Source organism: Rattus rattus, chromosome 4, assembly GCF_011064425.1.
Source record: "Rattus rattus isolate New Zealand chromosome 4, Rrattus_CSIRO_v1, whole genome shotgun sequence".
Lineage (NCBI taxonomy): Eukaryota > Metazoa > Chordata > Mammalia > Rodentia > Muridae > Rattus > Rattus rattus.
In genome coordinates this window covers 137,255,474-137,274,009 of record NC_046157.1, presented here as the reverse complement: position 1 = coordinate 137,274,009, position 18,536 = coordinate 137,255,474, and the positions used below count along the sequence as shown (strand labels likewise).

At 35.3% G+C, this 18,536-nt stretch overlaps 1 protein-coding gene across 1 annotated transcript in view; it reads right to left on the bottom strand.

The window, feature by feature from the left end:
* Zdbf2 (zinc finger DBF-type containing 2) overlaps positions 1 to 17,682 on the bottom strand; it is a 30,753-nt gene extending 13,071 nt beyond the window's left edge. Inside the window, 2 exon segments of the mRNA XM_032901216.1 lie at positions 3,213 to 3,343; positions 17,572 to 17,682. Coding sequence (XP_032757107.1) covers positions 3,213 to 3,343; positions 17,572 to 17,631 — 191 coding nt within the window. The 5' untranslated portion in view covers positions 17,632 to 17,682.
* Positions 17,683 to 18,536: the final 854 nt, after the last annotated feature.

The window sequence follows — 18,536 nt, the reverse complement described above, 5'->3', positions numbered from 1 at the left end:
TATCAGAAAAGCCTAAACTGGGATGTTGTCCATAAAACAAATGGCCATTGCTCCTAAAAAGAGTCACAGTCTTTTGGTTGTTTGGTCTGTTGATCGGTTTGTTTTTTGTGGTTTTCTTTGAAACAGAATTTCTCTATGTTATATCCCTGACTGTCCTAGAATTCACTCTGTAGACCAGGCTGGTCTTGAACTCAAAGATCTACATGCTTCTGACTCCCCAAGTGCTAGGATCAAATGCATAAGCCACCACCACCTACCCAAGTGTCAGTCTTAATTAATGAGTAAACAAACAATGCAATGCAAAGCAATGGTGTGATAAAGCTGAAGCAAGAATAAGGAGACAGTACACTCAGTGCAGTGTGTGAGCTTGGGTGGTCCCAGCACAGGGCAAAAGCATGACCAAAGAAAGGTAAAGTTTCAGTGACATTCTATAGACAAGGAGCAGTACCCATAAAAGCAGTTCCTAGTTTAGAGAACTGCACGGTGCCTGCTCTAGATTCCATAGTCATGGCACAAGTTTCTTTTATCAGTTTCCCAATGTTTTCAGTAAACCTAGTATATTATCCCAAAATAAAAACTTTTAAAAAAGACAGTGGTTCTAAGCCTTGCTAATGCTGTGATACAGTTCCTCATATTGTGATGACCCCAATCATAAAATTATTTTGTTACTATTCATAACTGTTATTTTTCTTCTGTTAGGACTCATAGTGTAAATATCTGTGTTTTCCAGTGGTGTTAGGCAACCCCTATGAAAGGGCCATTTGACCCCTAATGGAGTCATGAGCCACAAGTTGAGAATAATAACCTATACATTCTAGCCTAGAAGTTCGAATCCTGTGAAATTAAACTAAAGAAATAGTTGTTATGGTGGTTTGAACAAGAATGCCTACCCCCACAGGCTCATATGTTTGAAATACTGGTCCCTAATAGGTAGACCTATTTGGAAAGGACTAAGAGGTGTGGCCTAATTGGAGGAAGTGTGTCACTGGGGTGGGCTTTGAGGCATCAAAACCTACACCACTCTCAGTTAGGCCACCCGTTCTCTCTGTCCTCCCACACCCCGCCTCTGGCTTGTGGATCAGATGTAGCTCTCAGATACTAGCTCCAGCACCATGACTGCCTGTTGTCATACTCCCTGCTATGACGCCATGATAGTCTGGACTCTAAGCCTCAGGACTGACAGTCCTAAGAGAAATGGTTTCTTTTCTAATGGTCATGGTGTCTTATCACTGAAACTGAGAAGTAAGAAAGACAGTTACACAAGAGTATTTGTTGAGGAAATGTTTATGAGGTTTTTAAATCAAAGTCTCATGTACGATCCCATGGTGAGTCTAATCTCATCTTTCTACCAGCTTTTATTAAGAAACAGCATTTTAAAGAACATTTCCCCATGAAAACATTTTCAGTATTTCTAAATTCTAGGTTAGTATCCTGCAAAGCGCAAGTTTCCTTTTCCTCCAGTGGATGGTACTTCAGTTAAGTCTGCAGAGATGTTCCCACTTTGCTGATCTTGTATGATTGTTATAATCTGATCTTTAGAAACCCAGAGCATTAACTATTAACTCTTAAGTGTCATCAAATATTTCTTTTTATTAAAAATAACCAAACAAGTTGACTGGTAGGGGCTATTAAAGACCAAAATGATGGCTTGAAGGGTAAAGATGTCTTGAAACCAAGCATGTGTGTCACTCCCAAAACATATACAGTATTTGAAAGAGAAAACCAGCTCCACATATACACATGACATATGAACAAATAAAAGTAATAAAAAAATTTGACTAAAAATCTTTTTAAAAGACATCAAGATACTGACAGTATTGAGAGGCCATTCAGTCCTATCCTTCGTTCACTCAATCAGCACAGTTCTACTAGCATTGAATTGTCCTAGATTTTTACTGTGACTATGTTGTCTTATTACCACTTAGCTTTTGTTACAAATCTTTCAAAACATTTTGCTCCACATCCACCCAGCATTTAACCCTACTAACATACCTAAAAAACACATTAATGACACATAATTATTTATCATCCTAAGGCATTTATTTACTCAGGAAAAAGCAGTTGTGTCCATATTTTCTATAGTAAATAGTTTTTTATTAGCAGGGCTGAAGATTGAGGACAGGGATTCACTAATACTAAGCAAGCAGTCTACAACTCAGCTACAATAAAATCTCATAAAAACAACTGAAGTAGAGAAATGGCTCAAAAGTTGAGAGTACTTGCTGCATAGTCATGAGGACCAAAGTTAGGATTCAACCATACAACAAGCTTGGCATTCTACATGCCTATAAAAGACTAACCTCTGCACTAAGCATGCAAGTTTACATGCACATATATATATATATATATATATATATATAAACATGTGCACACAAACACACCAATCTTTAAAGATAAAAACAAAAAACAAATTTAAAAATATTTATTCTTGTATGTATATAAATGTTTTGTCTGCATGTATGTATACCACATACATTCCTGCAGAAGTCTGAAGAGGCTGTCAGACCCCCTGGAACTGAGTTACAGGTTGTTGTGAGCCAATATGTAGGTGTTGGGAACCGAACTCAAGTCCTCTACAAGAGCAAATGTTCTTAACCATTTAACCATCACTCCAGTACCCCACACACAAATAAATCTTTAAAGAAATAAGTACAATAAACAATTTTAAATGGAAGTTGTTAAATAAAATTTCACTTTAGGACTCACTAAGTGCTAACTCTTCTAGCCCTAAATCAAAATTTTATCCAGTTAACTTCATTTCCAACTATTTGTTTTTATTGGCTGAATGAGACAGTTCACAACAGAGCTAGGAGTACATCCTAGTATTTGCCTGGCATGGTTGAGCCCTTAAGTTCAATCCCCAGTTCTATTATCACAAAACCATTTTGTACATCACACATTTTTAAAAATTCAAATACAGCCTTTAAAAGGTAGGTAGGAGGGGTTGGGGATTTAGCTCAGTGGTAGAGCGCTTGCCTAGCAAGCGCAAGGCCCTGGGTTCGGTCCCCAGCTCCGAAAAAAAAAAAAAAAAAAGGTAGGTAGGTATGGTAGCACATTCATATAATTTCATCACTTGAGAAACTGAACGTTTAAAGCCAGTCTGGGCTACACAGCATTTACAGACAAGACTAGCCCTGGATACAAAGCAAGATGGTAAAAGTGGATGGAATATAACATGTGACACAGATAGACATTCCACAGAACTATCTTACCTACTGTCTTGATAATTGTATGGGTGGTGTCGTAGGACATCCTGCAAAAAGCGTTCCATCAGGGTGTTATTGGTAATTGTCCGGCGTCTGCACTGTCTGGTCAGGCTTCTGTGCTGAGCACTAAACAAGTGCTATAAAGAGAAACCAGTAGGTATTTTAAATGAGTAATATTATTCATGGTAACACAAAATGGACTCATGAATGTATTCCTTGTAGAAATATAAGTTGATAGTCCTTTTATACAGCATCTCTACATCTCTAAAATGTGTATCTAAAACCATAAAAGTATGTCTTTTCTAAAGTTGTTACGTTTCTCTAAATACATTCCTAAGGATGACATCAAAAGGTTGTTTATCATACCACATAGCAAAAACCCTGGAAACTCCATAACGATAACCTCATATTAAAATGTACACCAAGATGTAATACCATGCAGAAATACTATATATTAAGAGAAAATTGGAAAATCAAAAATCATACATATGGCTCGATCTCAAACTAGTTTTAAAAATTTACAGAGAAGCAAATGGAAGAAAATGTACTAAAATCTTAAAATTATACTTTTAACTGATATAGTTATGGATAATTTTGCTTAAAATGTTAATATTTTCCAGTAAGTTTTTACAATTAAAAAACTGTGAAAAGAGAGAACAGGGTTGGATTATGGCATTAAAAAAGAACAAAGATTAACTCACAAAAAACCTTTCATTTCTTTTTCTCCAGTGATTAAGAATCCTGCCTTAGCAGAAAATTAGTCTAAGCATACTAAAGTGTTGAGTTTAACCACAGATACTAGTATTAATGGACTGACAATGGGATAAGAAGGACTCTAGCATTGGGGGAGACGTACCATATGCCACACACAGGGCTATTCAATCCATCTAAAAAGCTCCCTGCGCTTTCACTCAGCAAGAACAGTGCCCTCTTTTGACACAAAGAGAGTGGGGCACAAAAAATACAAAATAAAAGCAAGCTGCCTTAAGCTCTGTTATCCAGTCAACAGCAAAGCCAGGATTTGAATGTGAGTCAAACTGTAGCTTATGTGCTTTTTCAATTAGCTAATATAAATGGCATATTAATCACATATGTTCTTTATAATATAACATGCTTTAAAATAGTTACGAAAACTGTGTTAAGATACTATTTAAAAAAAAAAAAAAACACACAGGTTGCTAGCTTCTGACCACTGTTAGAACTCTTGAAATTATTTCCTCTGTCCTGTTGACATGAGAATTTCTGCAATGTTACCCCATCACTTAAGTATGACGGTCTCAAAATTCTTTGCTATAAACTCCCCCACTGTCCAGTGCCCATCGCCAGAGTAGATTGCTGGTGATAAAAAAAAAAACAGTGTACAAAGGAACAAATAAAGAATGAACTAAAATCCAACCTTGTCCTCTCTCTGCTAAGGCAAACAGATAAAGAACACCACGAATGGGGAACCGACCAGCACACACTGCAGGAGCCACCATATTACACACATCTCACAGGGCTTTCTTAACAACTTCTCAACAGATATATCACATAAAGCACATAAAACATTTGTATGCACCCACTAAGCCACCAAGGAATAAACACATCCATAACTATCTATGAATATCAGTACCTAGATATCTCTTTATTGCTCCATACCAATCTAATATCCCTTCCCTCTTCCCCCAGTGTAACTATAACCCTGATTTCTAATACTAAGTTTTGAAAGGTTCTAAAATTAATATAAATGACACCATACAACATGTATTTTTCTGCACTGAGCTCCTCTCTCATTCAACACTGCATTTATGATACTTATTCAACAGTAACTGTATTCTGTTCATCTTCACATACATCTGTACTCTATTATATGAATCTATGCTATTTTACACATTGATAGGTTTTAGTTTTTTTTCAGCATTTGGACATTACAAACCATAATGCTGCAAAGAACCCTGCTATTTTGTCTTGCGTGACAACACATCTTGGGGGAGTTAGGTTCTAAGATGTAAATCTTCTGTGTCATATAGTACATGTATGTTCATCCTCAGTACCTAGTCTTCCAAAGTGGTTGGGACAGTGTACACCTAATCAACAATCCATCTTTGTATTGCTCTACTTTATCATCAACATTTGGTGTGCTGTTTTTCCACATTTCAGCTATTTTGGACTGTGTTCACATTGAACACATTGTGAAATGTGTTCAGTATCGTATATTATGCCCTTAATCCACAATCTGATGACAGCTTTCCATTTTTAGTGGCGATCCAGATCAGCTCCTTTATTATGGGTTCATTTACCTTTCTTCCTGATTTCTTTTTCATGACAGTGTCTTCATCACATAGTCCATTCTAGGCTTGAACTTAGGATCCTTCTACCTCTGTCTCCAGAATGTTTGGTTTCAAGCATGTGCCACCATACCAGCTCCTCTTCCTGTTCTTCAAATAGATGTCTTCTTCATTGTCTTGTAGAATGGATTTATTCTGGACACAATCTCTCCATTCAATTATGTATGTTTCAAGTATCATCTTTCTTTCTGTAGCTCGTCTTCTCACCTTCTTAATCATCTACTATTTTCTCAATTTCATTGCAGCCCAGAATAGCTTTTTAAGTGCTTTTTGTTGGCCAAAAGCTCTTCCTCGCAAGTCATGAACTTTCTCCTGTCTGCTATTAGTTCCTTTATTATATTACCTACAACATTCACACCTCTAATTTACTTGGGATTATTTTTACATACATAATCATCTTTTCCCAACTAGCTGCTCACTTGACACCACAGCAGCAAGAATACTAGACAAAGTCTTGTTTCTTGCTGCTCTGCAGTGTCACCTTTGTCACAGATCAGATCCACACATTCATCTGTCTCTGGAGTGTGTTCCTATGCTCGTTCTAACTTTGCACCAAGCCCGCCTTAGTAAAGGTGAATGAGAGTGGTTATCTAGTGGGATACAACTCATTCAGGTCTTCTTTAATATCATCTAGTTCTCTTTTTTTTATTTCCATATTTATAATGACTTAATTTCACTGGAATGCATGGGATTTTCATTGGATACTACAATTTTGGAAAATTGGACAATTTTAAATATTGGCTCTTTCAATCTATAAAAATATTAAGTCCCTTTCCCACCCAGTGCTGGGGATTGAACCCAGGACCTAAGAAAGCATGCTAAGCAAGCATGCTATCACTCATCCTCAGTCCTCAGAATTTACAGATTCTATAAAAAGGTTTTATAAATAATTATTCCTCAGAATGTTATTTTCTTTGATGCTACTATGAATGGCACAATTAAACTTCAGTTTCAGAAGAGTATTTGCATATACAAATAAAACTTATTCTATTGGGGTTTGTTTTGATTTTTTTAGCCAAAAGATGCAAATGGTGCCCAGGCTGATCTCAAATGCCCAGCAGAACCAAATGATCATCTTACTTCAGCCTCCTCAGTATCTGGGACCACAGGCATGCACCACCACACCTGCTTCCAACACACTTTAAAACTCATTAATTCTAACAGTTGACCTATTTTTGATTTTCTAGCCATCGTCATGTAACGATAATTGCCTTTTATCTTCTTACCCAATTATCTTCATCATTTCATTTTTTTATTTCTTATTTTTGTGGATAGGGCCTCCCATAAAGTAGCAAATATAGTTTTATTTTTCCTTTTTGAATTACTGGAGGTCTCCCAGTTTCATATATAGCAGGCAAGCGCTCTACTACAGAAGTAAACACGCACACACAGTCATTGAACATATTTTCTTTAATTCAAGCAGTAAGTCTATTTTTTACTTGAGCATACTTGATAGTCTGTTTAATATTCTTATGGGTATTTTTTCTCTTCTTTCTTCCTCTGCTTTATTGTTCTAATTTCCACCATTTTGTTAGCTTAATAGTTACAGAAGCTCTTCTAGGTCTACTGGAAGGAACGAATGGCAAACCTGAACTATCAAATTCTAAAATTACTCCCTACTTTATTTTCTCCTTAAACAATGTAAGAGCCTTCGAAATTAACTCCACTTACTACCCTCCCAACCTACATCACTGTTAATCCCACAAACATGATTTATTGATTGCCTACATATTTACCTGTCCATTGTTCTTCATTACTTCCTGACAGCTCTGAGCTTCCATCTGGAATCATTTTCCTTCTGCCTGAAGAACTCCTTTTAGATTTTCCTTTAGTGAGGGTCTGCTGGTGACAAATTCCCTTAATTTTTGTTTCCTGAAAATATTTTTATTTTACCTTACGTTTAAAAGTTATACTTATTGAGTAGAGAAGGTTGGCAGTTGTTTTCTCTCTTTTGGCTCCCATTGTTTTCTACTGAGTACTCCACTAGATGTAGGCCCCATATTTCTGCCTTAGTAGTTTTCCAAAGCCTTGAAATATATATATATAGACACACACATATATATTTTCCAAGCTTTCAAAGTTAATATAAATTATCCTGGCTGTCATCAACAGAATCTTTTTAAATGCCAATTTAGTGCAAGAGTGCCCAAATGAATTAAAATTATTTTAAATGTTAAGCAAAAAATAAATAAACAAGTAAATAAATAAAATCTTTATTGAATAGAACCTGTACTTAAAGAATCAATGTTTTATGATTGCCAAAGGTTCAACAAGTCATGTCATGTAATGACACAATTTATCAATCCTAAGTGAAAGCTAAAGAGACTTCATTTATTTTCTGCCTCATGTTTATGACCAGCATTAAAAATTTTTCTTTGAAAAAGGGTAAAGGGGTTAAAAAAATCACAACAAAAAAGTTTTTTATTACTATGAAATTAAGTGATTTCTATTAGAGAAACAAGACAAATGCCACCACACAGAATTTTTACATATTATAGTTATCTTAGATATCATCTAAGATAAAAAACAGTTCAGCATTTACAAAACCAGAACATCTTTATGAACTGTTCCATCTATGACACAATTACAGCATAGACCCTGAAGAAAAACTTGAGACACTTCTAAATGACAAACCTGATTAGAAAACAGCAACTACTACAATAAATACTTATGTCAAATTCTCAATATATAATGGTTCTTACAACTCTTCCAACAAAAACAGAAGGGAATACGAGTCAATTCATGAAACTCTTATCACCCTACTACCAAAATGACACAAAGACACCAACAAAAATGTCACAGGCCAGCACCCTTACAAATACATATACATATATACACATATATAATATACATATATATATCCAAAAAAATCCTTCACAAACAAAATCCAACATCATCTAAAGAGAACTAACTATATGCACAACCAAGTAAGATCTATCCCAAGAATTTAAGAGTAGAGTAACATTAAAAATCAGTCTATACTACAGACTGACCTACATCCAACCAAAACTCAAATGCTCATTTTCTAACCCCTAATTTAGATGCAACTTTAGGAAGTAGTTAGGATTACATAACACTAAAAGGATGAGGTCCTAGATACAACATGATTGTTGATTTTGTAAGAGGAAGAGAGATCATGCTCAATGAAGACACATTGAGAAGCCAGCCAAGTACAAACTAGGAAAATCAATCAACCAATCAATCAATCAATCAGCTATCACCATGCTCTTGGGCTGCCTCACCTTCAGAACAACAAAAAAGAAATTCAGGTTTCTCAAGCCATCTAGTACTACCATGTTTTATTATGGCAGCATTAGCTAATATACTTATACACTAAGGAAAAAACATAATAAACACAGAAAAGCATGGGACAAATCCTCTACCTTTTTATGAAACATTCAACAATATAGGAAGAGAAGATCATTTCCTAAACCTAGCAGGTCCTCTGCATAAAACTGCACTTGTGTATCATATCTGACAGAAATCTTTCTCCCTAACATCAGGAAAGACAACGGTATCTATTCTCATAACTCCTACTTGATACCTACTGAACTACAGAGAGATGTTCAAGGAAAGAAAAGGAGTATCCAGACTAAGAAAACTAGTGTAATTACTTTGTATATGGAAGGATCTTACATACAAAGAGTCTTAAGGACTCAAAAAATTTAGAGCTATTAAGTTCCACCAAGTTGCATGGTGAAGGATCTTACATACAAAGAGTCTTAAGGACTCAAAAAATTTAGAGCTATTAAGTTCCACCAAGTTGCATGGTGTAAGATCAATACTTTAAAGTGCTATTGTAGGCCTATACACTAGAGATAAACAATCAAAAATGAGTTTAACAAAATAACATCAAAATATTAATAAATTTAACACAACAGTATGAAACCTGTACACTAAAAAGTCTAAGGCTAGGATGCAACGTTTTAAAGAAACTTTATGTAATGAAAATATATGCTTCCTGCTCAACATGTTCATCTGCAGAGTGAACACGATCACTATAAAAATCTGCCTGCCTTTCTTAAGTAGTCCAGTCTTAGAAAAAAGATTAAGAACAAATAAGGCCTCTGACAAAATGAGCACATGTTGGTATTATTGGTGTTCTAAAAGGTAGAAAATCTACTCAACTTAGAACTTTGCATCTTAGAAAAGAGATGCCTAGTTTAAAGGACCTCTGAAACTTGATTAAAAGAGGTCATATATACTACAAGATGATATCCTTGAAAGGCTCATATTGAAAAGTTGGTCTTCAGTTTGGTACTATTAGAACCTTTAAGAAGGGGGGGGGGTCTAATACTTGAGGTTTTAAGTCACTGAAAGTGTACCTCAGTAACTATGGAAAAAGTTCTGTTATTTTACCTATTTCTCACATCCCAGACATTAAGCTTGTCTCACTGTACTTACTGCCACACTGTGCTATCTCACCACAAACCCACAAGTAATAGAACCTATCAATATAGACTAGATTGTCTCCAAACAGAGCCCAAACAAACTTTTCCTCTCTAAGTTGATTATCTCAAGGATTTTGTTATGGTATAAAAAAAATGATCTCTCAGTCATCATTGTCAAATTGCTAAAAATAAGAGAATTCTTAAAAAAGCAACACAAAAGCATCAAATCACCTAAATAGTAATTCCCACTATACTAACAGAAAATTTAAAATCAGCAGAAACTTTACAGGATGAGAAATATTCAAAGTCCTGAAAAATGAAACAAACAACCAATACTATACCCAGCAAAGCTGTCCTTCAGGAATGCAAGAGAAACATAGTCTTTTCAAACACAAAAATCAGTAATTCCCTGTCATCAGATTACCCATCCCTAAAAGAAATGTCTATTAGAGCTCTACATTGGAAGCAAAGACAATGAATATCAAAAAAACGTGTGCAAATATAAAACTCAATTGTTGTTCAGATATACAAGGGAAGAACCATACACAGAAAATCATCAAACCACAAACATGAGTAGAAGGAACGAAAACTATACCAAAAATTAGAAAAAACAGTAAAAATATAACAAGAGTGTATCATTACTTATCAATAATAAACTTGAATATAAACATTAAATCCTCAAAACAAAATGATGTAGACTGGCCCAATAGGGATTTTTAAAAAGAGGCTCAATGATACACTGCTCTAAGAAACTTACTTTCCTAGTGAAGTAATACACTTTCTAGAGGTGAGGGGCAGAAAAAGACATACCATGTAAACAAAACCCAAGCAGGAATACCCACATTTGTATCAGAATAAGTAGACGAAGTAAAAACTGGGGGAGACAAGATATAATGACAAAAGAAATCCAACAAAAGGAAATAAATATCAACACAAATCAACAACAATATATATATGTGCAAGTATGTGTGTGTGTATGTATCTACACACACACACACACACACACACACACACACACACACACACACACACACACACACACACACACACTAACAATCTAAAAGAAGATTCTAATACAGCAATGAGACTCAAAACCCCATTTCCATCAACGGAAATATTCTCTACACAAAAACTAGAAAGAAACTGATATTTGAAATCATAGTTTATATATTATAGACCAAAGGGGCCAAGCATTTACAGAATTATTTCATCCAATAGCTACAGAATAAGCATTATTCTCATCAGCATGTGGAACATTCTCAACAAATCAGAAATAAATCAGCACATGTATCTTTGATCAGAGTTGAATAAAACCCTCAAATGTATCTTTAGAAACTGCACAAGCACATGAACATTAAACATGTTCTTAAGTAAATAGATGAAATTAAAAGAAAATTTAAAATGTATTAAGACAAACAAATTAAAACAACACCCTACAGCCTATGGAATAAAGCAAAAACAATACAGATGGAAGTTTATAATGCATTTCAGCCTACATATTTAAAAAAAAGTTTAAACAGTACCACAAATCAACAACCTAAAAAAAAAATCAAGAAAATACAAAACTTATAGTAGCAGGAAGAAATAAATAGCAAACACAGCAGAAATAGACTAAAAGTTATAAAAAGAGGGCTAGAAATTTAGCTCAGTGATATAGCATGTGCACACAGATGCAGGCATGCAAAGGAGAGGAGAGGAGAGAAAACAGATGATCCAAATAAAATCAAACAAACAAACAGGACAATACTACAACTGATCTTTTAGGAAAACAAATGATCATTAGGGACTATGATAAACAATGATAAACCAACAGACTGGAAAATCTATAAGAACTGTATTTCTATAGACACAGCCCACAAAAACTGAACCATGACAACATACAAAGTCAACAAACTGATAACAAGACTAAATCAATAAAATAGGTCACGAGACATAAAAGCCCAGGACCTCATAAATTTTACATCTTTACAGATGTATACTGCTAATAAACAGATATAAAAATTCTCAAAAAATGCTAATGAATCAAATTCAACAACACATAAGAAATATTACGGACTATAATCAAGTGGGATTTACTTCAGGAAGACAAGAACGGTTCAATATATAAATCAACAAACATCTCATCAACATAATAAAAGGTGAAAACTGCATGATCATCTAATTGTATGCAGAAGAATATAATAAAATTAAACATTACTTTATAATAAAATATTTTTATTTGGGTGCAAAAATAACAACTCAGTACAATAGGGGCTGTACATGACTATCCACAATTTACATCATATTCAATGGAGGAAAGCTAAAATTCATTTTCTCTGAAAGCGGTAATAAAACAAAGACACCCATATTGACCATTCAGATTCAGTATCAGATGAGAAACCTTAGTGCACCACAATAAGAGAAGTAAAGGGTATCAAATTATTCATTTGTAGAATCCAATCTTAAAATAAAAAACAAAACAACGACATACATATAGGTGTTTCACATGCATGTGTGTATGTGCGCCACACGCAAGTCTGGTACATAGAGACCAGAAAAGGCTATCAGACACCCTGAAACTATAATTTACAGCCATGTAAATGCTAGGAACACACACAGGTCCTCCACAAAAGCAGCAAGCACTCAACTGATGAACCGTTCCAGCCCCAGATGACAATTTCACTAAGGAAAAAAAAACTATACTCCATTAAAATATTTTTAAAACTGAAAAACAAGTTCAATAAAGGTATAGGATATAAAAATCAACAGACAAAAAGCACCTGTTTTATATATTGTTTGTTAAAAGGTTACCAAGAAAGGTATCAATAATAACAACATCTAAATATTATTCTAAATAATATTTGACCAAAGACATGAGTGATGTCTAGAATGAAAGTTGCAAAATATCAAAAGAATGAAACTGAGGACACACATACCAAACAAAGTTTCATGTTCATGAATTAGAAGAATATAAAGTATCCATAATACTCAATCAACAGATTCAATTGCAATTCATATCAGAATACCAATAACCTTCACAGAACTACAGAAAAAGCAACCATAAAATTCACATAGACCCTAAAATAATTCTTAACAGACATAAAAATCTTGAGCAAAATGAATAAAGGTGGATCCACTATAATAGCTACTTCAAAACATAGTGCAAAACTATAGTAACTAAAACAGCATGATACCAGAAGCTGGGGCACCCAAGGAATGTAACAAAAGCAGTTGACCCGTTAGGGAAAAGAAGGCATCAACTAAATAAGTCTCTTCAGTAAATTGTAGGGAAACTTCACTATCTATATATAGGGAAGTAAGTCTGGCATGGTGGCTTAAACCTTTAATCCCAAAGCAGGTGGTCTTCTGTTAGCTCAAGATCAACCTGATGTATATGGTGAGTTCCAGGACAGCTAGAACTACACAGTAAGACTCTGTCTCAATAATAATGATGATGGTGATGATGAATTAAATAAATACAGAATAAAACTAGACTTCAATCTCTTATTACAAAAAAAAAAAATCGATCCAAATAGTATCAGATTCTCAAATGGTTTGAATAAGAACAGCCTCCAGAAGTTCCTATATTTGGATGCTTGGTCCCAGTTAGTGAACTGTTTGGGAAGAATTAGAAGGATTAGGAGGAGTTGCCTTGTTGGATGAAGTGTGACCTTGTGGGAAGAGGTGTGTCACTAGGTATAGGCACTGAGGTTTCAAAAGCCTCTGCCAGCCTCAGTCTCTGTCTACTGCCAAAAGTCACGATGTAAAGCTCTCAGCTACTTCTCCAACACTATGGCTGCCTACTATTATACTGTGCCACTCTCCGCCATGATGTCGGTGGACTAATATCCTTCTAAAACTGTAAGCAAGCCCCCAGTACAATGTTTTCTTTTATAACAGTTGCCTTAGTTATGGTATTTCTTCATAGCAATAGATCAGTAACTAAGACACACAAGTATAAGAGACTACTAAAACAAAACGTAAGGGACATGAACATGCAATGGTGCACATAGAAAAGTCAGAGACAACCTTGGGTGCCAGCTCTTCCCTTCTACCTTGCTTTGAAACAAGATCTCTCCATATTATCTGTTCACTGCTGCATACCATTCTCCTGCCTCTACCTATCTTACCACAGAAGCACAGAAAAGTACAGAAGTATTCTCCCATGCCTTACTTACAGGAGTTCTAGAGATTCAAGCTCAGTCCTTAACTTTTGATGTGTTTTACCCAAGTTACTTCACTAGCACAGAATTCTTTAGTGTTGGTTTCTGTTATTGTTCTTTTGTTGTTGTTTTGAGACATAATCTCATGTATTTCTGGCTGGCCTCAAACTCATTCTGTAGCCAAGGATGCCATTCAATTCCTCATACTCCTGCTTTTACACTTCCTGACTGTCTAGAAGGCATGAGCCACCATACCCAGCCATCCAAAAGATTCATTCATATATAAAGGACTCAAACAATTCAACAGCAAAATATAATAATTTAAAGTGGGCAAATAACTTGTGTAGACATATTTAAAAGACAACATACAAATAGCAAACCAATGTATAAAAAATTTTGATATCACTAATTATCAAGAAAATATAAAGACAATAAATATTGTCTCAATCCTGTAGAAAGGGCTACTAATAAAAGATTTTAAAATGGCAAGTTCTAAAAGGGATGTGACACAGGGGAAACACTACTGTAAGAATAATGTTAAACAGCAGAACCATTCAAAAAAACAGGACAAGTCCCTTGGAAAACTAGAAGCATAACCACTTATAATGGAAAATGCCACTACTGATGCATATCTAAAGGAAATAAAATCAGCATGCCAAGGTAACGTCTGCTTTCTTCTGTTTACTACAAAATATTACCAACGGGAATCAGTCCAGGGGTCTACAGATGGAGAATGGATAGAGTGGTCACCCAAGTTTGACAAGGACAAAGGGATGGAAAGAGGATGATTAATGGATGGATATAGGAGTATAGGTAGCTAGGTGTAATAACTTTTTTTTTCGGAGCTGAGGATCGAACCCAGGGCCTTGTGCTTGCTAGGCAAGAGCTCTACCACTGAGTTAAATCCCCAACCCCATAACTTCTATTGTTCTATAGAACAGATAAAGTAACTATGACTTACAACAATTAACTGTATTTCAAACAGCAGAGAGAATGTTCCCAGTACAAAGAAATGACAGACAAGACAATTATCATGATCTGATCATTACACGTTGTATACATGTGCTGAAATATCGGAGTTTTCTAATAAATACATATAATTACTGTATGCCAGTTTAAAACATTTTAAAAAGACATGGTACTGCATTATGATGCATATGTAGACCAATAGAACAACACTAAGAACAAGGAAATAAACTCTTACAATTATAAGTAGTTGATTTTCAACAGACATAACAATTGAATAGTAAAGACTAGTCTTTTCAACAAAGAGTGTAGTGATTACTGGGTATCACAAGCAAAAGAATGAAATTGGATTCTATCTTCCATAGCATACAAAAATTAACTCAAATTGAACAAAAGACCTAATTATAAAAGCAACTATGAAACTCTTAGAGGAAAATACAGGCATAAATCTTCATAATGTTGTGTTAAGCAATCCTTCATCAAAAACAACACAAAGAAAAGTGCATGGTACAAACCTGCAAATCTCAGTACTCGGGAGGTAAGAGAGGAAGATCCCTCAAGCCTGAGGCCAGCCTGGGCTGCACAGTAAGAGCTGTCTTTAATTTACAAAAAAGGAACATAAACAAATTCAATGATGCAAAGTTTAAAACTGATTTTTAAGACAGGTCTCACTATGCTTTTCAAGCTGGCCTGGAACTTGCAATGTTCCTGCTTCCACCTCCTAAATTGTGGGACTACAGGCAAGCATTATCACATCTAGCAAAATTTAAAGCCTTTATACGTCAAAGCATACCATAAATAAATAGAAAGACAAGCCACAGAATAGACCAAGTATTATAATCATATTATTTCATAAAGGTTTGCTAGCCAGAAGAAAGGCTTATAACTCAGCAATAAAAAAGACAAACCACCTAAAACATGGACATAGGATCTCATTAGGCATTTGTCCAAAGGATGTACACAAACAGCCAATAAGCACATGAAAAACATGCTCAATGACACTGGTGAATGTAAATCAAACCACAATGAGATGATCACTTCACATCCACAAAATGGCTATAATTAAAAAAAAAAGTGCTGGCAAGGATGAGGAGAAACTGGAACCCTCATGCATTGCTGGAGGTAACAGAAAATAGTAGAGCCACTTTGGAAAACAGTGAGGCAGTTCCTCAAAAACAAGTTATCATATGACCCAAAAATTCCAGTCCTACATATATACCCAAGAGAACTGAAAATGTATGTTCACACAAAAATTATACACAAATATCCATAGCAGCAATATTCATGGTAGCCAAAAAAAGTAAAAACAACCTAAGCATCCATCAGTTCTGAATGAATAAATAAAACATGGTATTACTTTTATAATGAAATATTATTCAGCCATACTGAGGTAATAATACATGCTATGATATGAATGAACCTTAGATATATTATGCTAAATGAAAAGTCAGACACAAAAGATCACATAGCATATGCTTGTATTTGGGGTAAGTACCTAGAATGGTCAAATCTTTTGAAACAGAAAGTAAATTAGTGCTTGCCAGAGGTTAGAAATCCAAGGGAGTATAGCCTGACTATTCATTAAGTATGTGGTTTCCTTTTAAAGATGAAAATAGAATATATCACTTTGTGCATATACTAAAGATTTCTGATTTTCAGTTTAAAGGGGGGATGTTTATGATAAAAGAATTACATTGCAACAAAAATAAATATAAAATAATCTCCGTACCAAGTGTTCTACCCCATTAGCAGACAGAGTGATCCTTCTAAAGTGTGAGTGCAATAATACAATCACCTTTTCATAGTCCTGAGATGGCCGTCCACCTCACTGTCATAAAGTCAATGTTCTCACCTTAACCTATAGAAATGTCAGCATGTTTTCTAAGACAAGGTCTCACTGTATAGCATGGCTGGTCTAGAACTTTGTAGATCAGGCTAGTCTTGAATCCATGGAGACCAGCCTGCCTCTCGTGTATGCTGGTATTAACGGGGTACATGACTGCACCCAGATAACTTACTAAGTTTTATAGAGTCTGTTCCTCTTCTTTTTCACCTGTTATGTTGCACCTAACACTCAGTCTCCACTGGAGTTACACTGGTCTCTTCATTTCTGATGAGTGCGACACTCTTCTTCCTCAGGGTCTTTGTCAAAAACCTTTCCTCCATATATTTATGTATGTATGTGTGTTGTGTATATACATACATATATTTATATATATACATATACATACATACACACATATACATGCAAACCTGGTACTGAGCAACTTTCAAATACCAACCTAAATGTCACTTTAAAAAAAAAAATCCCTCGTTTATATGGTAACTTATTTTCTGTCTTACTAAACTACACTATATCTTCCACGAAAAAAACCTTGTTTTGCTCATGATCACATTCTCATACTCTTAATCTATATCTGCAAACCAGCAGACTCTCAACAAGATCCACTCCGTGAATGAATAAATGAGTCTAATACAACGTAAAGGAAACCTCACGACCGAAGGGCTGGTTGTTACTGGATTAGAGGGAGCCTCTCACCTGTTCCAGGCTAGGGTACCGCACACGGCAATAGCTGCAGTACCCTTGTCTTTTCTGCATCTTTTTCAGGCAGCCAGTTAGTCAATCAGGAGGCTACTGGCCTCCAGCAGTCAAACTGCAAAGAAAGGGGAAAAGCATTAAAGTATAGTAATTCCTTATTACTTTAGGAAAAACAGCTCAAAATCATTTTTGTTTTTCAAGACAGATTTCACTATATACCTTAAGCTGACATAGAACTCACCATATACTCTAAAACCTACCTGAAAATAAGCACAATCCTTCTGCCTCAACATCCCGAGTATGGGAATAACAAGCACAAATCACCACACCGAACTCCCACCGGCCCCACCTCTACCCGTGAGGGAGGTAATGCACAGCAGGCATAAGCTCCTGAGTCCGTCTCCACATCACTGGCAAACAGTCTGTTGCCAGTTATCTGAAGATGATTAAGGTTTTTACAATTTTCTATCGCTCCAAGTTACTAGGAAATTATTCAGGATGAAATACAGCACTAAATTTCTTTTTTTTTTTTTTTTTTTTTTTTTCTTTTTTTTGGGGCTGGGGACCGAACCCAGGGCCTTTGCGCTTCCTAGGCAAGCGCTCTCCCACTGAGCTAAATCCCCAACCCCTAAATTTCTAAAGATCATATTACTGTAGTATATTCTAACACAATTTTCCTGCATTCTTATACAAAAACTCCAGCTTATCTGAACTTGTGGTATCTAATGCTCTATCTTGAGAGTTGAAGATGCCATGCAGCAGTTGAATGTTTAGTGCTTACTAACTATATATGTAAGAGGGATTATTAGAAAAGTGATAATTTGAGATTACAGGGTTTGGTTTGGCTTGCGTCTTGCTGTGTTATTTATGTCAATCTCAAACTCATGATCTTCCTGCCTCTGCATCCCAAATGCTAGGATTATAAACATGGGCCTTGACAATCAGCTTTCTTTTCCCTATTCTTT